The 26,491-nt window shown below is 40.2% G+C and overlaps 1 protein-coding gene across 4 annotated transcripts; it reads left to right on the top strand.

The window, feature by feature from the left end:
- map3k7 (mitogen-activated protein kinase kinase kinase 7) lies at positions 1-24,179 on the top strand. Of its 4 annotated transcripts, none has more exons than XM_062437842.1 (18): positions 1-162; positions 666-785; positions 903-1,013; positions 1,669-1,734; positions 1,863-1,908; positions 4,310-4,448; positions 6,815-6,943; positions 7,730-7,854; positions 8,230-8,360; positions 9,181-9,262; positions 11,033-11,163; positions 11,277-11,421; positions 12,226-12,306; positions 15,524-15,591; positions 18,275-18,371; positions 19,923-19,984; positions 20,096-20,211; positions 21,861-24,179. In XM_062437842.1, exons 2-18 carry the CDS (start codon positions 693-695, stop codon positions 22,039-22,041), a joined length of 1,803 nt encoding a protein of 600 aa, XP_062293826.1. In that variant the 5' UTR covers positions 1-162; positions 666-692; the 3' UTR covers positions 22,042-24,179. The 4 variants fall into 4 exon arrangements, with proteins under 4 accessions (XP_062293826.1, XP_062293827.1, XP_062293829.1 ...); XM_062437843.1 differs by having other exon boundaries at positions 1-213; XM_062437845.1 differs by lacking the exon at positions 12,226-12,306.
- The last annotated feature ends 2,312 nt before the right edge of the window (positions 24,180-26,491 follow it).

The following is a 26,491-nucleotide window of genomic DNA, read 5'->3' as shown; positions in this document are numbered from 1 at the left end:
TCCTGATGGAGCTGCTCCTGCGAAGAATAAAAATACACTCCTAGCAAAGCCTGCTAGACGAGTTGTGAAAAAAGTTATGTTTGGTCTGTCGGGTGGATAGAGAAAGACTAGTTTGAATAATGGACTTTATTCTTCGATTTCTTCGCACATGAATAACAGAAGGTATCCCCATGTCCAGAGAGCCGGCGCTGGTGACAAGTCAACTGCGAAGGGGTTGAGTTGTTGAAGCTAATAAGTCCCCGGTAGCTAGCGTTAGCACCCAGGCCAGCTAATATAGCCTACTGTAGGCCACGAATAGCTTGTTTTTTTAACTTGCGGCTGTGATATGGTTATGTTACTGTAAGTGTGTAACCTTGCTTTTCGTATGCCGCAAGCTACCTTTAAATACTCTTGACTTTCTGTGACAGTTTCATGAGCAGCTACGGTTAGCTCTGCTAGTTAAGCTACGCGGTTTACCAGCGCATCACAGGTAGCCGACTGGAGGCTAACGTTATGTCATTCTGCTGTGTTTGACAGCTTGTGTTGCTATTTATTAAGCAGCCAACGTATTACTTACGTTGCTTAGCGATGTTACCGGTTAACGACATGTTAGTTATAGAGTGTGATAGCTGTCGTGAAGCAGTATTTAACACTCTCTTTTTTTCATTTGCATGTTATGCCTTCAGTAAGTTACTAGCTGACTTGGGCCAGTAATGTCTCTGACGTTACCATCTGCCGAAATGCTTGAAACACCTCCTGGATATCCATTTGAAGAAATTAACTATGAGGATATTGAAGTTGAGGAGGTAGGTGTATTTGTTTTGTATACCTGCTGGCACTGACATGTCTCACTGAATGCTGTCGACCACAGTTCAAAACAGGTTGAGAAGCTGATACCTCTTGTCAACTGTCCCATTTTTCAGGTGGTGGGGAGAGGAGCTTTTGGGGTGGTCTGCAAAGCCAAGTGGAAAGGCAAAGATGTTGCAATCAAGACCATTGAGAGTGAATCAGAAAGGAAAGCCTTTATTGTTGAGGTATTGTTGCCATCTTCATAAACAGAGTGTTAGTTTATCTTACTGCTGTTGTTGACATATTTTCAGATAAGATTTGACAGGGTTCCCACGGTCATGAAATTCCTCGGAAAGTTATGAAATTAGAAAAACTGTTTTCCAGGCCTGGAAAAGGTTTGGAATGGGGTGAATGTTTTGGAAAAGTTTTTAATTAGGGATGACCCGATCTGATATCAAAGATAACGATATAAGACGATGAACATGGACCCCTCACTTTTATCATGTGAAAAATCAGTAGATTTATTTCATATGAATATACTAATCATCAATTTCTATATTTAGCTTCTTAATATCTTCTAATATGTGATCTGGGGCCAAAAACTTGAAAATGTAACTGCAAAATCTTCCTGCTTACCTTTGTTAAACTACTTAAATTAAATCATGGAAATGGGGTAAAATACTATGGAATAGTTATAGAAAAGTTTTGAAGATTCATTGGTAAAAATGTGTGGTAACCCTGATTTGATATAACAGATTCACTTATTTCACCTGTATTCCATGCCATAAATATCACAACACACAATGAGAGGCTAGATGATAAATGTGTATACTTTTAAGGTGTTGAACAGCATGAATGGAGTGGGTGGAGAAGTGAGTAATATTTCCCCTTTGTCTGCAGCTCCGGCAGCTTTCACGTGTGAATCACCCCAACATTGTGAAGTTGTATGGCTCTTGCAATAATCCAGTAAGTTAATCATAATGTTATCACTGCAACAATTCTCTTAATATGCTATACTAAGTTCACAGCCCCATTGATGATGCACTAGTAGGTTGAATCTGTGAGTTTCTGAAAGTTTTTCTTTGCCACCTCAGGTCTGCCTTGTGATGGAATATGCTGAAGGAGGATCGTTGTACAATGGTGAGTATAACATGTTGAACTAGAGAGAATAATACTAGTATGACCAGATAAGGCATTTGTTCCATTTTTGCTACTTGTGAAAAGGACACAGCCTTGCACAGACATGAGAAGCAGCCCCGTTTAGTTGCCCCACCCTCCCACTGTTTGCATGTTCAGTCATTTGTCCGGTTCCTTTATAACCCCCCCACACAGAGGGCCGAAATACACCAGGCACCGACGTGGCGCGACACGTCTGTCGCAGCGTGGTCGCAGCAGAGCGTAGCCATTATAATCAAGCAAAGCTGCGAGACAGACCACGGAAACCACACGCGGCGCAGCTCGTGTGTATTTTTGCACGGGTGGTTTGTTTTTTCTTTTCTTTTTCTCTATTCACAAATATGCAGCCATACAACAGGAAGAAGAACATTAAATAAATACCTCATAGTAGAAGAGGCAATGCATTGCAGCACAGTACTGTAGTTAAAATAATGTAGTTAATAAATTCAGTACCAGTTAATACAGCCTTGCATAACCAACTGCATTGTCACGTGTTAAAAACTCAGCATGCATGCAGTGATAGAGTCAGAGTTGGTGTAGCAGGTAGAAAACTGCTCCTCTCTGCCTATGTGATGCTCCGTGTCCCTGTCTGGTGTATTTGAGCTGTAAGACCCTGCACAGTGACATGAAGTGCAGCCTGTTTTTCCCTGCATCTGATATCCAAACATACCCGAAAAACACTGAGGAGTAAGAAACAACAACATGCAGCAATTCTGTTATGCCTTATTAAACATGCGCGCCAGTTTTGACAGAAAACCTGCATTTAGTGTGCTAGTGTAGCATCACCTCACAACTAGGCCTGGGTATTATTTAAAAAATTACGATATCAGCACCAATCCAAGTACCCTTAAAGTGATTCTGATACCAACTGAGTACTTCATTGATACCCATCATGTGGATAGAAGCATTATATCGCATAAAATGCCACTATTCCTCCACATCTAAATGATATGATTTTTACACAAATGCATTTTGAAGGTGTTCAAATTATTAATATTTATTAATCATAGAACGCTTGCATTGATTGGCTGTTAACAAGTCCACACAAATAGTCATATTTTCTAGCTCTGGGTGCAAAAAGGATGGATTGCAGGTATCGTTTGACGGGAGATATTTTATTACTACATGGTATCAATTTATGTCAGTCGATACCTTGAAGATATCGAATTCCGATACCCAGAGACAGTTACTTGATGTGAGAAGACTCTTCTGCCGGTTCCATATGAGAAATATACTAATAGTCTCAAACTTGCTACATAGTTGAAATAACATCTCTTGGAATCAAAAATTCATAGTGACATTTGAGGAGTGCTGAATTTGATTCACACCTTCAAATAAAGTGGTTTAGATAATCTGGATAAACTACCGGCTTGTTTACAACCCGTCTGATCATCTGACTGCTCGTGTTGCCAGATCTCAACAATTACTTTAGTCACGACATATAACTTTATTTAACCAGGAGAAGAGACTCAGTGAGATGAAGAATCTCTTTTACACACGTCTGCTGGCCAAGACTGCAGCAGCTCATAGAATATAAAACACAGAGGTTACTATAAAAAACACTGACTACAAACTCATGTTCAAACACATGAAGATAAGGATGAAAGGGATGATGTATAAGGACAGTAGCCAATGCTCCATTTCAAGTCATGTAGAATCAGACATGCTATAGACTGAAACTCTTAAAAAATAAATACATTAGATGAACAAAAAACATACTTAAAAAAAAAGCAACAGTAAGTAAATAAAATGGTCTTGATACACAGACTGTTAGATCAGCTAGTCTCCACATTAGAAAGAATGGTTAGAAAATATTAACTTAAAACTGAAAGAAATAATGGCCAACACTGTGCCTTCATATCAAAATTCACATGCAGTTAGAGGCTTTTTTTTAACTCTTAAAAGAAACAATGCAGGTATTTAATGTTTCAAACTTCTAATAAGCCCTTTGTTATAATAAATCTTTGTTTTCCCAACATATCACTGATTCAAGCAGGTCCTATTCCCAACTTTTTTTTTTATGACTGACAGCTTTGATTATTACTGGGATGTGAATCCTGTAATGAGGGACTTCCTGCTGTGCTTCAGACTGAATCTCTATCAAAGTTTGCTCTCAGGAGCTCCAGTGTGTTCCCAGAACTTTGATGTTATTCAGTTGAGTTGAGAGCAGTGTATTCTCAGCTTTCCCGTCTGGAATTAAATTATTATTGGAGCTATATCAAACCTGTGTGTGTGTGTGTGGGTGTTATTGTGTGTGTGTTTGACGATGTGTTAAAACACTACAGGGCCCAGCCGCCTGCTCGTGTTTCCTCTGGAGGTTTTATTGTCTGTGTCAGTGGTGGTGACTGTGTTCTCTTGTCCACAGTGCTGCATGGTGCTGAACCCCTCCCCTATTACACTGCTTCCCATGCCATGAGCTGGTGTTTTCAGTGTTCCCAGGGCGTGGCCTATCTCCATGGCATGAAACCAAAGGCTCTCATTCACAGGGACCTCAAGCCACCCAAGTATGCTCCTCCTCACCTCTCACACTCTCTCGTCTCCTGTCTCACTGAGCCAAAGTGCCTTGTGCCTTCCTTTTTTTAAGAAGTTTGTTTCATTGAATTCTTGTCCAATCATTTAATAAAAAAACACACTTAATTTAGTCCAGGTTATCTGATGTTTGGAGCCAGAAATGTTCAGCTTGCTATGGCTCTGTTTAACACCTGGCATTAACATGTGTGTGGACAGCAGATACACAGCTGTTTACACCTGTCTCTAGGATGCGTCTCCAGCTTGTGTCCAGATTCTGCTGCTGTCTACATGTTACCTGATTTATATTGTTTGATGTACTGTTGTTGTGTTTTATGTGCCTTGTAAGGTGCCTTGAGTGCTTTGAAAGGCGCCTTTAAATAAAATCCATTATTATTATTATTATTATTATTATTATTATTACATCACTTCCATGAGGAGGTTAGACGGCCCCACTCACAGTTATTACGTCAGTCAGCACCAGATTTGCTGTTAGTGCTTAAAAATGTTTCAGGAACTTATATACTTCAACTGTTTACCAAAACATTGATGAAGTATTTTCCTGTTTTGTCCTGACTGGGGAACACATCAACTCTGGTATATTATCATTCAACACCAATATTACTTTTGTACATAATGTTACTATTTTTTTATTACATTTTTTCCTACTATTGTTTGTTTTATTGTTTGCGTACTTACTTATCATTTATTGTTCTTTATTCTTTCTATTGACATTCTCTCTATTTTTACTATCCACTTGCTGTTGCAATACCGTAAATTTCCCCACTGTGGGACTAATAAAGGATAAAATCTTATCTTATCAGGACACATTAGTGTTTACACTACAAAACATATTTGGTCAGATGTGACCAAGACCACCTCAGCAAGTGGTTTGGTGGTGGCTCAGAGGTCATTTACACTTGTATTTAGCCACTTGTGATCTGATCACCTGAGACACATGTTAATGTCAGGTGTAAACTGGGTCTATAAGTCAACACAGTACTGCAAAATGTAGTGTAGTTTGTTAAAATGAACAGCAAGTAATTGCCTCAGGTTAAAATTGTGTCTTCTGACGTTAAAAGCATGTTTACATGTAAATATCAAATGTGTTCAAGACTGGGAGCTACCACTTTTCCTTTGTTGTAGGGTTGTGTTTTTATGTGTTTTGTTTTTATGTAATTTCACAGCACTGTGTTTCTGCACCTCCACTCCCAGTAGTGCTTTTTTCTTCATTCAAACTATTACTTAAATTACTATCATATTTATACATTTATAAGTAGCATGCTTAAAGAACATGCAAAACCATTAAGGACTGGGGAAAGTAGGTTACGTGAAAGTTCAGCAGATCAGACACAGAATTCATCAGCAGATTCCATCCTGTTCCGCAAACCGTTTTATACCCCATTTTTCTGATGTTTATTTTGACAAATGAGCTTTTAAGCTGGTTTCAGACCAGAGAAAAGCCTTTCATTCAGTCAGTGTTTCAACACAGGGTTATCTGGTTTTTAAAAAAAGTAGAGTAAAATACACAAAAGCCCAAAGTTCAGTTAGATTACTTTTCAACTTGAATGCAGTACTTCTACACTGCAGTTATTCCTGCCATCACTTTACCTTAGATGTAATATCCTAAATGTATAAACACAGTATTATAAACTCATGGATCTGGTGCTAAAATTGGCCCTCCTGGATACTATTTAACAGTTGCAGCAGTATCTGAAAGCAACATGTTCCATATTTGTTTTTACTGTTATTTCAATGTGAAGCTCCACAGTAGCACTGCTGGATGTTTGGACCCCAGAGGTTGTTTGCCAGACTGTGATGGAAAGAAAGCTGCTGGCAGGACTCTCTGGGAATGATCAGCTGGTCTGTTTCCTAGATAACCGTTGTGGAGTTTCTAGGAATAAATAGGTCATGCATATTGACATATAGTGAACTCTGGTTTATTGAGCTTGACTGTATTTATAAACTCCATTTAGTGTTCCTTCCTAGAGTTTCTTTTGATATATTGTTCAGTTTAAAGCACATAAGCTGTCGTAGATGATCATGTGATGCTATAAATACATCATCAACTTACATTTATTACACGTCTCTGTTAGTAGTAGTGGTATTTTTTTATAGCTTTTCTTTTTATGACATGCTCAATATTTTCACCTTTTCTTGACTTCAGAATTTATGAAATAATCTGAAAGAGAATGATCACTTTTTGGCTGAATTGTTCACAGTAAATGATCACATGAGGAGCCACGGTGCACCTGTAACTGTTAACAATATCATCTTTTACTCCACAAACAATTTTTTTCCTTTAATGTTAAAAGTGTGTGTGGGGCTTCTAACGTGTGTTTTTGTGCTTTCTCTCTTTCAGTCTTCTTCTAGTGGCGGGAGGCACCGTGCTCAAGATATGTGACTTTGGAACAGCATGTGACATTCAGACCCACATGACCAACAACAAAGGAAGTGCAGCATGGATGGCCCCAGAGGTATTTGAAGGCAAGTATGAGTTGTGGCATTCCTATTTGAAATGCTGTGGATACCTTGCCCCTCACTTTTTTTGTGATATATATCCAGTTGCTGCTTTTTTAAAACCAATTTCTTCACATTCTCACAGTGAAAACTTCTCTCCCGTTTCTACATCCGCTCAGCGCCCCGAGCATCGAGGCTTTAATTCCTGATTCATCATGGGCCGCCTCACTTTCCCGCTTTTATTGATGACACTAGTGAGAAGTGGTGGCTTTATTTCCCCCGGGAGATGCTGCTGTAGAACCAGTGGTCACATTCAGCCAGTAGTCTAATATATTTCTACATGATGAGCCATGTTCTTAGCGGGGGGGGGGCAGGAGGAGAGATGGATTAAGCTTTAGTCATTATCTTGTTTTTGGAGGCGACTATGTCACTTTCACCCTCTCACTGAACTCTCTGCAACTCGTTAGAATCAAGTGTGAAACGCGATCAGAACGCCTCAGCGCAGCAACTTTTTAAAATAGGTGATGTGCACTTTCACTCCATGATAATAGGTCCGGTAATTAAGCAACAGAGGAGCTGTTGCTCAGTTAAAATCACTCCTCTTTTATTTCCATCCGCCTCCCTTCTGCAAGCAGAGAAGAGATAAAAAAGCTCTCGTGCTTTCCCATGCACTTCCTCGCTCTCATCTCAAATGTGCCACAGGGAGTTACTTTTATCAGTCAGCCGGCAATGTCAAACGGAGCCTTTTTTTTTTTCTTATGTTTGAAAGAGGACCTAAGTGTTGCTGCTGGTTTTTCCTTCTGTACTTTGCAGGCAGCAATTACAGCGAGAAGTGCGACGTGTTCAGCTGGGGGATCATTCTCTGGGAGGTGATCACGCGCAGGAAGCCCTTTGATGAAATTGGAGGACCAGCTTTCCGCATTATGTGGGCCGTGCACAATGGTGAGTCACAGAAAGGGGAGGTTGGGGTTCAGGGATGCAACATGTCTGGCTGTCAGACTACACAAGTCCTTTTTTAAAACATTCCTGCACATCCAGAAAATTAAGAAGGGAGCGTCCACCTGTGCAGCACTCCCCCTGCAGTTAATTCTAATTCAGAGGCAGGTGGAGGAGAATATCAATGTGCTACTAATAACACCCAGAGACACATTTCATATTTTTCAAACCCTGAATCTGCCTGCCTGAGTCATTACTGGCTGAAGTGGGGTTTAGCATAAATTTGCAGTATCTCTTCACTCGTCTGGTGCGATGCCAGAAGTTTTGTTGCTTTGACTGCATGCGAACAATCGCTTTTATTTGTTTTTTTTTAATGTTCAGGCACAAGGCCGCCTTTAATCAAGAATTTACCCAAGCCCATTGAGAGCCTGATGACTCGCTGCTGGTCTAAAGACCCCTCTCAGCGGCCTTCCATGGAGGAGATAGTGAAGATCATGACTCATCTAATGAGGGTAATCCATCCTCACACGCCGCCTCACCATCTCTACAGAGCTTTTATTAAACCGGAGTGAGTGAATCAGTAAACCTGACAAAGTAGCTCACTCATGGAGAGCACAATGTAACGTGGATGGAGCAGCTCCGCAGGAATGTTTGTCTTACACGACTTGCATCAGCACACACGCATGTTACAGATGTACTAGCAGCCTGACTCCACATCACTTTGCTTTACAACAAGGACTGAGACATGGCAGGCTGAAACACAGAGAACACTTTGTTCATGTTCAAAAAAAAGATTCATTGTTGCCTTTCACTTCTGGTTTGTTTCTGTTCACATTGTTTCATTAGAAGTGAACAGAGGAAGGAACAGAGTCTGACTGACAGCTTACTCATTGATTAGACTGTCTGTCATCCTCCATCATCAACACTACATGGAGTATTATTTGTCCAGACTAGAAGTAGACCTCATTTGACTCAAATAATAATGAACAGCTAGAAGAAGTACAAAAAACTAATCTTTTGTAGTGTAATATTACTGCAGGGGTAAATCATCACTTACAACACTCCAAATAACACACTCTAAAAACTGAATGATCTCAGGCTATTACACACAGTTATCAACATCTACAGACCTTTTAGAAGATTGACGTCATGACTGCTCTTTCAGGCTACTTGCGTGTTTCACATGTTTTTCTTTTATGTATTTTAGTTCAGGATATGTTAGTACGACTGATATATGACTGATGCTGAATTGAAGATATGTTTAGTAATCATATGGAATTAACCAAACTAATGAAGCCTTGCTTAATCCTTCCTTCTGATTTGTGTTTCCAGTACTTTCCAGGATCTGATGAACCGCTACAATATCCATACCAGTATTCAGATGATGGACAGAGCAACTCTGCAACAAGTACAGGTACAAGGGTCACCAGCAGTAGTCCCAGTATAGTGACTGTAGCTCATCACAGAATGATGTAGGATGTTTCATTAGTTTATGTATTCATCTATATGTGTAGGTATAGATGATGGAAAGCATGAAGCGTTAGTGAATATTATCCTATTTTCACTGATATCCTCATGTCACTTTATTCTCAGTTACAATTACAGGTCGACTGATAGTACACATTTTTTTAAAGCCACTTTAATACGGATCACCCTCCTCAACCCTCCACCGCTGAAAAATAGGGCACATAACCCTGGATAACTGTTGAACTGAACATAAGCCAAAGCAATAAATACCTAAATGAACACATCTGGATCTCTGAACACGAAACTCAAAGTCATAAATACCTAAAAATCTACATGAATGATTCATGTTGCACTTTAATAGAGGGGGGAAAATGAAGTAATCCTTCATGTTCTTGTGAGTGATCTCACTGTGTGCCATAAATAATAATAATCACTGAATAACACTACTTAAACAAGGCTGTCTCATGAACAAATCACAGTACATGTCTTTATCTCAATCAGGCTCTTATCAGCCTGGTTATTTATCAGTACTCTTACCAGTTCAGAACAAGATTGCAAGAGATATTTTAAGTACAGATAAATATTATTTCTATTGCAGCAACAGTAATGTTCACAACAGCAAAGTCACATATAAACTCAGTAATGTCTCACTGGAAACAAATCTAAAATGTCAGTAGAACACATTTATTCCACACATTAAAATGCTGAGTGAAGTTTAGAATAATGAAGAACACAGACATCAGTTACTATCAGTCATCATGCTGTGATTCACTGCCTATGGGTGCTGCTGTCTCAGCCTATAACTAAGTTAACAAGAATTTGCCAACTCTTAAGATTGATGACAAACTAAAATAAACAGTGAGTCACAGACTACGAACGTACAGCTTGCAACAATTCACTTTTAGTTTAACAAGCACACTGTAAAAAATACTGATAGACTGTGGACAGAGCAGGTGGGATTATCACTGTTCATGCTTGTTGAACATGTGGTTTGATAAAGTACTTATTGGCTCTTTACCCATCAGTCTTCAAGTTATCTTAACTCGAGTCATGTTGAAGTGGAGCCCCACTCCCAGTGAAACACAGAGCAGAGGAAAGAGAAGCAGCATGAACATAATGACAGCAAACAGTGGTAGAGACTCTCAGTATAGTCTTTTATTCTTTTTATTCAGCTTAGACACAGAAAAAAAACTGATTACCTTGACTTCATATATGGAGCCTGAATGCAAAAAGCTGATGACTGACCCCACATGACTGCTGCACAGCCATCAGCCACTATCAGAGCCATATTCCACCAATGCCAATAGTTTGTAAAATGTCTTATCAGCCCTGATTATTCAACCAAACACATGCACCTGTTCATACAGTGAGTAGAAACACTTAACAGTGATAAGGAATCACTTCAGGAGAGTTTTATCTTTTTTATCGTACTGTAGGTGACATATTTTATAAGGTTCACTCCTTAGTTACAACTCATTTATTGCCCAAGTGACTGAAAATCCTGCTGCTGTTCATGAACAGAAAAAAAATATCAGACTTCTCAGTAACAGTAAACGTCCAGAGCTGACACACACTTTTTTCCATAGCATTTGTGTCTTAATAAAATGTTTTTTTTTAACAATCTGATTTTGAATAAAGGCAAAATCGTGCACTACAGTTGACTACAGTAGTATAACTATGTAACATGTCTCCTGTTCTTTGTGTTGGGGAATAACAGGTTCATACATGGACTACACTGGCACCAGCACAAGCAACAAAAGCGACGCAAACATGGAACACAGCGATTCTCAAGGGAGCAATGACACTATCAAGATTACGCCTCAGTTTGCACCTCACTTCAAGCCAAAGGCAAACCCACTTTAAACGTTCTGATGACCAGTTGAAACGTTGCCTCTCACAATAAATATAAATGAAGTTAGAGAAGAGTTTGTAGTGAAAGTCTTTTGCTGGTGTTGTTTCAGGGAGACCCGTTAAGAACTCTGCCTCTGTCCAGAGGCGGCAGCGTGGAGAGTCTGACACGGACACAGTGTCTGGCGTCCTCAGACAGCAAAAGAATGAGCGCTGACCTGTCAGAGCTGGAGCCCAAGATGCCGTTTGCACCTTCAGGTAATGTCAGAACACTGCACAGCATCGAGCCAATCACGGAAAAGCAGGAAGAAGAGCATATAAAGCACATTGGCATGATTTTTATAATTTAATGGTTTTTTTTTGTTTTGTTCAATTTTTGGAGAAAATAATTGCACACAAGAAAAAAGGCATGCAGCGTTATTATCAGTTACTGAGGTGAGTCTTTGGAGTGGAATGAAGCCTTTTTCTGAATCAACAAGAAGCTGCTCTCCTGCCACCAGAGTCAGGATTTCTTTCATGTACTTTCATCACTTTTAGGTGGATTGATTCTTCATATATGAGCGTAACCATGTACACACCATCTCCCCTCCTTCAAAAGGATTGACACAAAGGAGCACACTCACCAAAAATTAAACCCTGAGGAGCTCTCACATGTAGTTTAGATTTCAATTTCAGTATGATTAAATTAAATTTGAGCACAGACTGTATGTCAGGTGTATGTTTTGTTGCACTTTTTTATATTTTCATGTTAATGAATATAAGAGTGAATGAATATAGAGTTGCATCAGCACCCTCTGTCATTAGATTGCTTTGTTGTTGAACGCCTGCTGTTTGTTTGTGCTGAGAAATGTCATGCGGTAGCTACGGTTACCACTCTGCAGCGTCTGGAATGGACAGGGGGGGGTGCATGTCGCCCTTGCATGTAGCCCACTGTATGCTCTGTATGCACGTTGTGTGGCCTACATATCCAGTTCCAGCTGTGGGCCCCCCCCTTCCCTCCCCAAGTCTTGAGTCTGCATGCTTGTTGTGTCCGCAGCTGTATGTGTGTGTGTGTTTTCGCAGCACGCCCGCAGTATAAACGAGGCCACCGTAAAACCGCATCATTCGGCACCATTCTGGATGTCCCCAAGATCGTCGTCACAGGTATCACTGGACCACTGGGCTTCCCTGGTGACCGGGTAGAGCTGGCTTGGCTGAGGCAGTGGGGTTGCTCCGCTCTGCTCTGCTCTGACATTGGCCTTCTCATGTGTGTCACTCCGGTATGATACCAAACATAGAATTCACGACATGTTAAGTTTTTTGAAAAGGCAGAAAAATCGAATAATTGATTCGGTCTTGGAGTGACACACATCAGAGTGGCCTCATGTCCCCCTTTGTCTTCTGTGATTTTTGTTTAGTTGACAGAAACAGAACATGAGTTAACGTCTTCTCTTTCTCATCTGCAGTCACATTTTACACCCCCCCAAAAAATAGCTCTAATAAATCAATCTATCCCAAAGGTTGATGAAGTCTTTCCATCAACACCTTTTTGTATATTTGCTGACTCGAGGAAACCCAATCAAGTGGATGCAGATGAGCTAAGATTCCTAACTCATGGGCCTGTCGTCTCTGTCATCTCTCTGGCTTGGCTGCAGCAGATCATGGGTAGCAGGAGTAAATCAGTGCAACAGCGCTCTTGCATTACAGCTCGTCCTTGTCTTTCACGCCGTAGAGGACACGGACGGAAAAGCATGGCTAATTTTTTTTTTTTTTTTTTTTTTTTTTTTTTACTCCCTCTCTCTCTTGCTCTCTTTACATCCATTAACTTTGGAAAAAGTCATTTTGATTAATTTCTTTCACATTGAGGGTCAGAGCTATTATTACAAGCAGAGATACGGATGAAAGGAATGGGGACAGCTCTGGATGTCAGTAAAAAAAAAGGGAGAAAAAAAAGAATTAAAAGGGTCTTCTATTTTGGAGCCTTGTGAGACACGCTGAACGAGTGGCTAATTTAATCCGGTGACTCAGGGAGTTAGCTGCTGCATGTTATTAAAGGTAGGGCGCTCGTCATCGCATGTGCACACCTGCACATCAATAGTTTCCCACAAGCACACAAATCCCTGGTGGCCAATGAGTCAGGGTGTAACAGTATATAGAAACATCTGGTACAATATGTCTTCAGTACATCTGGTGAAACGAAAGAAATGCTGAAGGTGACATTTTCTGACTTTTGTTTTGAAAAATATAAATATCATTAATCTCATCTCGGCTCATCTGACCTGAATCCTAAATGGAAAAATTACAGCACTCTAATGTTGGCCATAAAAACAAAGGTCATATCATATGTCACTAATGCACCATCGTTATTAGAAAAGACTCATATAGTGTGTCTTTATATTTGCATTTCCTCACATATAAAATAATTTAGTCCATTAAGAGAAGTGCAGCATGTCTGTAATGAACTTAAATTGAGCTTTAGAGCCAGCAGTTCAAGCTTTTCACATTCAGTTCAACAGTTGGTGCTCATTCTCAGTCAAAACTCACACCTTTACACCTCCATGAATGACTGATATCAATTTAAGTATGTAACTGAAACCAAATATCATTTTAGTCTCTCAGGTTACAGTCACTTAGCTCTCTGTAGTCCTGCATGTCTGTCCACAGGTGATGAGAGCTGCAGGGACACTGGATAATTCCTGAACTGCAGCTTCTACATAATGAACCAGAGACAGAGCTACATTTGATTTAACAGTGCCAGCACACAGTTTTAGTCTGTTCCACTACTTCTTCTTCTGATCCTGTGTCACTTTGACTTATTTGGAAACTGTGATGCTCTCAATACAGACAGCGCTGACTGTAAATGAATATAGTGAGTGTATACTGTTACATCCATGAGCTTATCAGACTAAGAGACAAACAATGTCCCACTGCCAAAGCTTTCCTGGTTGGTTTTGCACTTAAGTATTTAGGTTTCGCACATGCTAGACATAGAGTGAAGTAGAATGCACTTAAAGCAGTTCAACATGCAGATTCAGTGCACCAAACTGAAGAAAGCTGTATTTTTAAAAACAATTTTAAAACACCTTGTGCTAAACAGTTCACAATGAATCCAGGTATCATTACATCCATGCCATCATTGAAACAGCTGAAAAACGGTGGCGGCCAGAAAAGAATTGGCATCTAAACATGCAAACTCAAAGTTCAGTTCATGGTTGCAGCAGTATATTCTACTCAGTATAACAATAACATACAGAAAGTGAAGGTGTGTTCTCTTTGGAGTGTGTGTGTGTGTTAGAGTGTTGTGTCTCTGGTGTGCCATAGACAGAGTTTATAGTCCATCTAGAACAGTAAAACCCAGACGTGTGTTAGATTTGAAGTGTGAGCAAGAGAGTGTAGAGTTTTGTAGGTGTAAACACTGGAATAAACCTCATTCAGTCCCAATACATATTAACTAGTTTAGTATATTGCTGATATGTGAAACCCTGGGAATTACAGGCTGTATGTTCAACTATCCAGCAGACTGAAAATACAGCAAATCACCAGGTTTTCACTCAACAGCAATGATATGTTGTGTGTGTGAGAGTGACACAGTGCTGTCAGCAGTCATATTAATGAACCACAATCAGAGTTCTTCATGTTAAACACTAATATATCCTTCAAATCCTGTGAGGACATATTAGTAAATGCTCACATGACATTTGAAACATTTTAATAGACAGGAAACACAGTATTGATTCTGCTTTACTTCCCCTATTATGATAGTATTAGTCCTTACAGGTACTCATTCATATGCTTTAGTGGAAATGGTCAAAAGCAAAAACTGGAGGAAATAAAGACTTGATGTGACTCTCCTCAAGTTCTTCTCAAAGCAGATAGATCAGGAGACAGTATTTTGAACCTGCTGTGTACCTGAGCAGCAGATGAATGAGTGACTTAGGAAGTACAGCACCTGCCAGCTCCCATGACCCCCCCCCCAAACACTTCCCGGCGCCCTCACCCGCCTATCACCCAAACCGGCCAGTCAACGCCAACCCGTCACATGGCAGGCTCAGCTGTCGATGCGGATAGGTTGGGTCTGCTGTGATGTGTGTGTGTGTATGTTTGTGTTGTGCACTGTAAGCGGTCAAGTTACACAGCAAATGTCTGACAGGTCCAATCAGTGCAGCTGTCGCCGCGTGGCTCTGTTGGGTCTGGATATCACCCCCTCCGAAGCCAGCCAAGTGAACACGGGCTCTGATCCTACCCCCTCTACCCCCTCGACCACCACTACCCCCTCTACCACCTCTACCACCTCTACCACCACTACCACCATCACTAACTGCAAACTCTTTTGGCTCATTCTTTCTTCTGTCTGCTCCTTGTCCCTCCATCCTGTCCGCAGCCACATGCGAGTCTCAGAGACGTCGGTCCGTGCAGGATCTGCCAGGCGTCGGCACAGAGTCCAGCCAGGTAAGAAACAGTCATAGACAAGATATGAATGTGTTAGGACAGGGACCGCTCTTATATCCTAAAGTATAATTGAAATTTCATTGTGTGGAGCTTTTTTGGTTTTGTTGTCTGTTTTTCAAGTAGAGCACATAGAAGTGCTTTTTGTGTGTGTTTGTTTTATTATTAACAAGCAGCGCTGAACTTAAAATGAACACCTGCACTGTTGGTATCACAGTGGGACTGCTGCTATCCCCTTGTGCCAAGTATAAATCCAGCTTAACACTTTGATTCACAACACATATTTGCATAGTAGCTAATGTCTGTACATCATCTGCAAGCATAACCATGTCTTGTGTGGAGAAAGGTGCATTGCCAGCATAATGTTGCAGGTTACAAAGCAATTTTAAGGATATGGTCACAATTTTTTAGGTCTTTGGATCTTAAAACAGCAGTCTAGAGCCCAAATGAACACTGAAACCTGTTTTTTCTTGCTGTAATAATTCCTCCTGTTCATACTGACCATTAAAAAAACCTTCATAATGCACTTACAATGTAAGTGATGGGTGTGTAAGGGACTAAATCCACAGTCGTCCTCCTATGCAAAAAATGTATTTAAATCACGGAGCAGCACAGACCATTACTTCCATTGAAGGAGATATTTTAATAGTCAGTATGAACAGGAGGAATGATTACAGAGAGGAAAACCTGTCTGAATGTTCATGTGGGCACCTGACTGTTGATTTAAGATTGGAAAAACTGTGAACCTGTCCTTTAACTAGCTAGAAACTGCAAATTTCAACCCAGCCCGCTCAGCTGTCAATCACAAACAGCCCGCCCACTCAGAGCCTCAGAGCCAAAGACATTATTCTTCCTTTCAATTGTTTAAATAAAAAAGTAAATAAATGAGAAAATGACAGTTGTCAGTTATTTTTGACTGCAGAAGTATTTGACTGATGATGTCAGTTGGACTTTTGATTCCAGTTAACATGGAAGTTAATAAATAGCTTTGATCTAAAGCTACCTGTTGTTTACCTGAAATGCTAACTGTAATCTAGATTAGCGTCACCTAATCAATTACAGATCACTTTATGTTTTAATAACTGTAGATAAAAAGTTGAACTCTACCAGGCGGGTTTATTTCTGCTCTCCTAATCTACTTGATGTTTTTTGGTTGCCGCTTTCATCATTCCTTTTTTTTCATGCGGAGGATGATGGATGTTTTTACTGATGTCATCTTTCAAAAGGATTAGATATAGTCTTTGTCAAGAGAGAGAAATCCTCGGGGAGAAAATGTCATGGATTGACATGTGTTTGATGTGTCAGCTCCGGAAAGATGAAGACATCAATTGCGAAACCGCCCCCTCCTCTAACACACACACACACACACAGCTTCAAATAAGCTTCTTTGGCTCAGAGCGTTTCTGCCGCCTTCCCAAACATTTGTCTCCATTTGTTTAGTAGGAAACCCACATCTCATCTCTCTGCTGTCAAAAGTTCACACAGAGTTCAGCAGAAAGACTTTGTACAAAAATACTGTTGCTAAAAGAGACTTTGTGCTGTGCTGCCCTCTACATTCTCAGCAGTGTGACAGCTGACTGATCATTGAGTTTTTACTTTCTGTCAGTTTGTGTCTTTTTTTTTTTTTTTTTTACACAGTTTTGCTTCACATACCAGAAACTACAGACACAGTGAAACACTGCATATTGATGAGCACGTGCTGTTATACAACTGCATACTGAATAATCCTGTTGTATTTCTATTGTTCATGATTTGGTTTCTCATTCGTTTAACTTGCATCTTTTAGTTTCATTGTATTATATTTGGCTGCACTGAAATTTAGCTGTATGTTCCAATATTGTAATAGATGACACAGATGTGGTTTGCCACATTTTGGTCTTTACCTTTGCTCTACAGCTGTCTATCAAACCTGCACACTCTCAGCTTCACGTATGAATCCTGCTAGTTTGTACAAACACATTTTTATAACCAGATTTTAAATGATTATTTGTGCCTAATATGTTCCACAAAACAAGTTAAATAACCTCATTAAAATCCTTAAAAAGACGCCTTTAAACGTTTAAAAAAAAATCAAGAATCTATGCTTGTGATGAAAATAGTGGTTGAACTCATTTCACACTCATAATTTAAACCAGTGGACACAGTGAAAAGTCCACTCTCAGTGTATGTGCACTGGACCGTGATTGGTTCCCAGGCTAGTCACACTTGCAGATACACTTCTGTACTGAGATTTAAGGAGAACTCAGCAGATGAATGTGAAAACGAACTGTGCTCATACATTAGCAGTGAAGAACATGTGACTGCTACTGTACATCATCCTGCAGAGAGAAGAAGTAGAAGTTAAAGCTTTCAGCCAGTTGAACATTCTCAGTGGCTGTGGTGTAATTAATCCAATAAATGGCGTCATTAAGGCAGTCACTCTGAAATAAATGTTAAAGAAACAAGAAATACAGACTTTCAATCATTGATAGTGTCTTCTAATGGATACCTTTTTAATGAGTGTTGATACTACTTTACAAAAGTGGTACTGTAGCCTCTGAAATGATTAAAAAGTGAAGATATTGTGCATGGTACTAAACTGGCTCAGGAGCAGAATGGCACATGTAAAAGCAGACTTTTCATTTTCAATCCTGTTCTCCAAGTCATACAGTTCTACATGATTGACAGTGTTTGTTTTCTCTCACAGGGGAGCAGGAACAGCAGCCGGTCCTCCAGTCCTAGTGTGAGGATGATGCCTGATAAGACGAGCAGCAGAGGCTACTACTCCCCTGATGACCCCTCAGGTACTCAGTACATTAGCACTGAAGTGGTAGTAGTAAAACAGAAAATGTCATGTAACTTTACATGAATTTGTAATGAATGAATACTTACAGTTCACTAACATTTTTGACAGGATGCAAATCATATAGGTGTTTGAATGTAGACAGCTGTGTGAATAGAATGAAATTACTGTCACTCCTGTAGTTCAGTTAGCTCTAGAGCAGTGGTCTCCAACCCTGCTCCTGGAGAGCTACTGCCCTGCATGTTTTAGGTATCTCCTCACTCTAACACACCTGATTCTAATAATCAACTCGTTATCAAGCCCTTTGACGAGCCTCAGCTGCTTGATAACGAGTTAGGGTGAGGAGATACCTAAAACATGCAGGGCAGTAGCTCTCCAGGAGCAGGGTTGGAGACCACTGCTCTAGAGCCTGACCCATGCTGCTGGATTTTTGGGGCCAATGCTGATACTGATATTAGGGAGTAAAAGAATTCCAGTATCAATATATTAGCCAATGATTTTATATATACAGGATATATACATAAACCCACTTTTTTAAATGTGTTTATCAAAAACTTGTGAAAAAGATACTAATGGAGGCCATGATAGTTAACAGTTTAAGAATAAACAGCATCAGTGCACTGAAACAGTAAACTTCACTAGGAATTTTATATATATATATAAATTGAATTAGGAAAAAGGATTAAATATATATTAAATACAGCTTGTATATATATCTTTTTTTATAATATCGGCACACATGGGATGGAATTAACACCGATACCAATATAACTGATAGGACAATATCGGCCGATAATATCAATTGACTGAATATATCGGTCTGGCTTTAGTTAGCTTTTATCCCTCTAAACTTAAAGTCATATGGACTGACAGCTAACTCATTCATTAGACAGTTTTGGTGATGTCATCCTGTATCATCAGCACTACGTGGACCCACAGAGAAAGACTGCATAGTTTATATCAGTTACTGACAGCATCGACAGGTAACGATCAGTAAATCAACAGCTAATCTTCTATCACATTTAAATAGCTGCTAAAATCTCACATCTACTGTAAAAGTATCACATTCTGTACTTAATCCACCACAAACAAGCTCACAGGTCACAATGGAAGCAGACTGACCTCCTCTTAGTTAGCAGCAGAGCTTGATTGACAGGTCTTGCAGCAGCCACCCACAGTGTGTTTGCACCAGCATGAACATATATGATAGTCAGGTTAATGTTACTGAGGCTCATAGTTGGTGTAGTTAAGAAAAAGAAGTGAAGGTAGTATTTCACAGCTGCAATGATTGATTGAAATGGGGCCACTGCTATCAGTCACAGCTTAAACACGCTGGCTGTAAAAGCATCAGTGTCATTGTGGCCACATGTTGTAAATCTGTCCGGCTGCACTGTAGACGATTTACGGCGCTGAGGAGGGGGGTCAGGGGTGTGTTCATGGAAGAAAGGACCTGTGGTAACTCACACTGAAACCTGAAGACATAACTGACAGAGTTCCTGTGCAGTCATGATGAAAAAATAAAACATCTCCCGCTCTTTCTCTCTTCCATCAGACACCAATGGCTCAGACAACTCCATTCCCATGGCTTATCTGACCCTGGATCACCAGCTGCAGGTACGCCATCCAATCAGCTGCCAGCACAAGAAGTACTGCATGATTCAGTTCAGTATCAGTGAGTCACATCTTTTAAAGTCGATTAACAGCTATGTGCATGTTTATTTCCAGCCTCTCACTCCTTGTCCCAACTCCAAAGAGTCCATGGCCGTGTTTGAGCAGCACTGCAAAATGGCCCAAGAATACCTGAAAGTGCAAACAGAGATCGCCCTGCTGATCCAGAGGAAGTAAGTCCAGCTGCACCTCTCACCACTGTTTCACCTGTTGACTTCAAGCTGAGGACATGTTATGTGTAGAGAGGGTTTGGTTGTGTGTGGAGGTAATTCAGTGAACTCATGTATTTCTGTGTGTCTCATCATCCCTCTGAAGACTCAGACGCAGGTAGAACAAATCAAGTAGTGAATTGATTGAAGAATAAATGTTCCAAATGTGCTTTGAAATGGAACAGATGCTGCTCAGAACTTGAGGGAGTTCCTGATCATCATGTTTCATCAGTATCTGAAGTAATCCAGTTTAATTGTTTACCTGTATATTCATAATATAACACTGTTTAACTTGAGGCTTTTAATGCAATTTTACACAGTGTAAACTACACACTTAATAGAGTAGTGACCACTTAAACACATTCTGCTCAGCACATTATGCAGCTATGCAATATGTGAAGAAAATATATAGACCATATATTTTTTTAACTGTAATATCAATATTGGCATCAGAAATACTCATATAGTTTATTGCTTTTTCAATTAGTATACAAATAAATAAAATCAACACATTTTCATTTTGTACTAACAGGAAATGATACAAGACAGGATGTCAAAAGGTGTGGTGTGTGAGTTATGTAATACACTACACACATGCTCACCTGTACACTGGAAGGGTTGTTGGTGGCTGTAACACAGAGTCCACACAGAAAGAGCAGCATGTCTACACAGGAGGCGTTCAGGTGCAGTGTTAAAGCGTCGGTCACCCGTGCTTTGAAACAGAGAAAAATAGACTCAAAGCCTAAAAATACTCAGACTGTGCAGACAGATGTATTGATTTGTACTGAAGTGTACTGTTCAGTGCAGACACAGTGTCAGTGTTCCTCCTGCTAAAATATCTGCTCAAAAAGCATTTTCAGTGGAAGTGAAGGAAGCCAATCTCCTCATTCTGTGTCGACCTGCATTCTAAAGTTCAGCTGAAGTGTGGAGGAAAAAATCCCAAAGAGAAAGAAGAGAAACAAAAGTTCAAAATCCATCCTCAAAATCCATTCACAATCACACGTCTGCTGTGCCCATACAGATATTAGGAAGCCCAAAAATTCCCATATTGATATATTGGCCGATAATCTTATACAGAATTTATACATAAACACATTTTTTGTAATGGTCCCTGAAATGTAGTTATCCAAAGATATGTAATGGATTATGATATAATACAGTTTAACAATAAAATGTATTGTATAAAATGATATCAGTCCTCTGAAACCATAAAAACACTGCTGGGATTTTAATCATTATAATCAGCTATGAATACAAAAACACACAGAAAAAAAAGCAAGCATATATTAAACTTGAATTAAGAAAGAATAATATACATCAAATTCTATATATATATAAAAACATCAGCATATATCGGACAACATATTCACCAACACCAATATATCTGAGATAGGCCAATATCGGCTGTCCGATATATGGGTCAGGCTCTACTGAAAACCAGCAAATCTATCCAAATCATTTCAAAACAAACAAAACTTAATAGATTTTTTTTTAATGGAAACTGTCTAGAACCAACTAACATGCACGAACTACAGCATCACATCAGTCTCTTATAAGAGCAAAATCGCCAGAGCTCAAAGGGTTTACCTGGTCTTCATGTGCTGGCTCTGCAGGAAGGAGCTCATCGCCGAACTGGACCAAGACGAGAAGGACCAGCAGAACACGTCCCGTCTGGTGCAGGAGCACAAGAAGCTCCTGGAGGAGAACAAGAGTCTGTCCACGTACTACCAGAAGTGCAAAAAACAGCTGGAGCTGATCCGGGTCCAGCAACAGAAGAGACAGGGCACGTCCTGATCAGAGTCCCCCCACCCCCAATACAGACACATGAACTGCTACCACTCCCCCCACCACCACCACCACCCCACACCTGCACTATAACATAACACTACCCACTCTCATGCTCTGCTCCATCCACACACACACACACACACACACACACACACACACACACACACACACAAGGAGTCCAGCTTTGTAAAGAGACCTGCATTCTACTGTGTCCTGCATGTTGCATTGTAGACCCCCCCCCCCCCCCCCCCCCCCCCCCCCCCCTCCTCCATGACGTCCTCTGTACATATATTTGCACATCTTCACAGAGTTTTCTGTGACCGCAGACCAAACAATCACTGCCCCCACACCCCCACCACCACCCCCTCCCAAAGACCCCGCCGCTGTGCTCACAGGACACACCTCTCCTCCTGCAGACCTCCAGCAGCGGCGTGCGCGTGGGCGGAGCGCCATGACGGCAGGCCGGTGAGGGTGGGTCGTGCTTATGTGTGTTTGTACACGTTGCTCTCAGGACCTCTGGGCTGTCCGGTCAGCACGCAACACCGCCCACACCCCTCTGACGGACCGATTCACCCTCTCAGTGGCCTCCAGAATGTGAAAAACGAAACAAAAAAAGACGGCTTTTGAGCAAAAAGTGTGAATCATATGCAGATGAGGACGTTTGGATCTACAGTGAGTGTGTGTGGAATCCCTGTTATGCAAAACACACACAAACACACACACACACACACACAAACACGCACACACCTATAAAATCATGTATTTATCTCCAACCCCCCCACCACACACACAAACACTCACTCCCTCCCTTTTTTTTCTAGGCGTGAGAGCACACCTGTTTACTTCCTCAAGGTGTTTTGATGTATTGAGTGGAGAGCAGGATGAACCCCAGATCACAGTCAGAGGAATGGCTTAGCGGGGGGGGGCGGGTTAATAATCTGCTCCTCACACACACATACACACACATACACACACATACACACAACTAGCTTCCACAGCAAATAGCAGGAGCAGAGGATTCCCTAAAAAGAAAAAAAACTTTTTATTTCGACTTCAGTATTGTTTTTGCGTGTAGATGTTTTTGTTTTGTTTTTTTTGTCTTTTCTATTCAGTAGTTCACTCTGTATGATAGCTGTTGTGTCATTTTTGCATTAGGACAAATTTTTCTGGTAACAGATAAAATAGAGGAGCCTATACCTCTCTATACAGTATCTAGTTTGTTTTTAGTTCACATGTTGCCTTAGAAGTTGCCTGCATTTTAAGTGCTTGACTTTGTTTTATGTGACATTTTAGCCGGGTTAAAAGCTTCCAAAAAAAAGACAAAAAAAAGAAAAAGAGAGATATTTTTAATGTAACGGACATTGAATGAATTTAGATTCTTCTTTTCCTGTCGGGAGTGAGAAGGATGTTTGTCAGTAAGCTGATCATGTAAATGTTTCCCCCTCCTCAAGCTTTTACATCCAAAATAATGACGACAAAAAAAAAGAAGGATTGGATGTGATGGGTGTTATTTTTTAGTTTGTTTTGTTTTCTTTTTGATCTCATATCCCTCAAGTATTTTTGCACAATCACTTTGTTTTTGTCTGGTCATGTACAAATTTTCTCTCTCATTTAAGCAATTCTTTTTTGTTTGTTTTTTTGTTTTTTTGTTTTTTAAAGTGAGAGACATGACAAGTCCAACTTTTAAAACGTGTTACTGTACAGGAGGGGAAGGTTCAGCCGGTTCCTCTCCTGAGTTCTCTGTTCACTAAGAATTCATTTACCAAACTCACCACACTGTTGGAGTGTTTCCTATGCTGTTGGGAAATGAAGTACAGTTGAAGGCAGTGAGCGAGGCATTATGAATAAACTGAATAGTGAAAAGATGCAGTGAGTGTTTCTATTGGATGCATGGACAGTATTTTGTGTTATTATTTATTTCTGCCTAACCAAACACTCAGTTTTATTAGTACAGCTTCATTTGTGCTGCAACTAAAACACATTTCCAACCAATTAAATCAGTAATCTCTAGAAATATGAACATCACTGTCAGTACATGCTGTATTACTCAGGAATGGCGTTATTGCTTTTCTGACTGTCATGTTTTGATGATTTAAACGGTTCTTTTCAATGTTTGTCAAAAATTCATTAAACTTAATTTGTCCCTGGAGTCCTGATAGACCTGCCAGTGCACATTGTTACTGCAACATAAAACCAGCATGAGTCACACACACTGAGGGTGTGACTGTCTGCTGTCTATTAATCATTTACCTGTGAAGTTAGTGAAGTTGTGAGAGACATACAATTATTTGTATTGTTATGTCTTGTAAATGGACCGTACTTATATAATGTTTTCTAGTGATTTCGACCACTCAAAGAGCTTTTACACTACATGTCACATTCATCCATTCACACACAATCATACACTGATGGCAGAAGCTACCACACATAGTACCAACCTGCTCATCAGGAGGAAACTAACCATTCACACACATTCAAACACCATTGGCACAGCGATCAGGAGCAATTTGGGCTTAAGTATATTGCCCAAGGACATATGGACATGCGGACTGGAGGAGACGGGAATTAAACAGCCGATCTTCCGATTAGTGGACAACCGTTCCACTGCTGAGCCACAGCCACCCCTTGTTTATTGTAAAGCTGCTTTATTACAACAAAGTCCCTGGATAAGAGTCATTGTGGTAGAGCTTTCAACCACATCTCACGGTCTTCATCAGTGGATTGAGTCATCACTTGTCACAGAGCTGATTCAGCTGTAACATGAGTTACTCAATCCTAAAGACAGGACCTCCCCAGAGAGGAAGACTGGGGTGGCATATGACATCATCATGACATCACTTGTGACAGCTGTGGGGAACCCTACATGAGTAAAACGGTTCAGACTCAGGAGTCAAATATAGAGGACACACATCTGGCAGTAGACAACATTTTTGAGGGGGCACTGTCTCTGCTCTCATGAGTTCCAGTATGACACATGATGACAACTGAGCCATCTCCATTAGCAGATGAGGACGACCAGATCGAGTTGAAAGATCCAGAAACACCTAGAAAGTGGGCATTCAGCAAAGTTTATGTTGTGAAACTCTTAAAAGCACTTTTCAGCATAACTTTAAATAACTTCACTCACTTATATAACTTATCTTAACTCAGAGTCCACTTACTTGCCTTTTTAGGAAGTAATTTGAACTTAATCTTGAGCTTTCAAGCACACCTTCTTGTCTTCCTCAGCAGATAGTTTGTTCAGTTGTCATGGAGACAGCTGAAAGTATAGGTGTATAACTACAGTTTGGGGACAAAATGAAAGAAAAGTGCTTATTTTTGTCTCAAAAAGTTATTTTTTGTCTCTTAAAGAGTTCAGACAGTAGGACAAACACAAGTGAACTCAATAACATCCATACCTGTGTTTGTTTGCTGACACATGACAGAATGTTTGCTGTCTGTATGCTTAACTTAGTGCCTCGAGGTGTTGTTGCTGTATTTCAGGAATTCATTAATTCCACTTACTTAACATGTTTGTAGCATGTAGTTCTTGGTTGTCATGGTTCCAGTCATTTTAAATTAGTCCACTATAAGTAGATTGGTATTTCCTTGTTTGGGCGAGACTCTCCTCCCTTTACATAAAGAATGTGTCCCGGTTTTGTGTGAAACAGTGCTGAGGTAGTCGACTAAATAAGAACTGCTGACAGTTTTTATAATCAATGAATCATTTAAGTCACGTATCAAGCAAAACCACTTGAATTTGTTCCAGCTTCTCCAATGTAAATGTTTCTCTGTTGCACATCAACAGGATTTGAAAAGTTTTTATACGCATTGAATTCAACCCTTCAAAAAATGTCTTAATGTATAAAAATCTGAATTTTTTCACATTTCTGTTGTAATTTTTTTGCTCTTTGATCATATTTTATGCTCAACCTCTCAGACGTCTCATAGCTTTACTCAGTACACTAACAGTTCAGTAGGTGCAGTGTCTTATTTCTGCCAGCAGGTGGTGCTGAACATCCAGTCATTGTCTTTAAACACAGAGCTGAGAAGCTGCTTTTCACAGACAAAGAACCTCACATCTTACACTGAATTAATGGCCGGGATCAAAGTGGGTCCTTATTAGGTCACGCAGCAAAGTCCAGCCAGGCCTACTTTATTGATCGTGTAAATAGCTGATTTATCTAATACAGACATAGATTCAATTACATGAGCTGCGTCTGGCCTTTGATAGTGAGGAGCCTGAATATCCGTCTGAGTGCTGACAGTGAAGGCTCCTGGCTTCTGCTTTATGTTTCAGGTTGAAATTATCTTCACATTCTGCTGACAAAGACTTCTCTTATTTTTTGTTTTGCTTTTTTTTTTTTTACTGTGTGTGTGTGTTTGAAGTTGACGGCTAAATGGAGAACAGTGAGTCATTTCATTATGGAGAAATGATGTCATCTTCCTTCTCCAGCCAGGTATTGTGTGTGTATGT

Source organism: Scomber scombrus, chromosome 17 (genome assembly GCF_963691925.1).
Source record: "Scomber scombrus chromosome 17, fScoSco1.1, whole genome shotgun sequence".
Lineage (NCBI taxonomy): Eukaryota > Metazoa > Chordata > Actinopteri > Scombriformes > Scombridae > Scomber > Scomber scombrus.
This window is presented reverse-complemented; position numbering and strand designations above follow the sequence as displayed.

Coding starts and splice junctions, on each gene's coding strand:
- map3k7 (XM_062437842.1), top strand. CDS start 693: ATGTCTCTGACGTTACCATCTGCCGAAATGCTTGAAACACCTCCTGGA. Junction 6,944..7,729: donor CCAGAGGTATTTGAAGGCAA/GTATGAGTTGTG, acceptor CTTTGCAGGCAG/CAATTACAGCGAGAAGTGCG. Junction 11,422..12,225: donor GATGCCGTTTGCACCTTCAG/GTAATGTCAGAA, acceptor GTGTTTTCGCAG/CACGCCCGCAGTATAAACGA.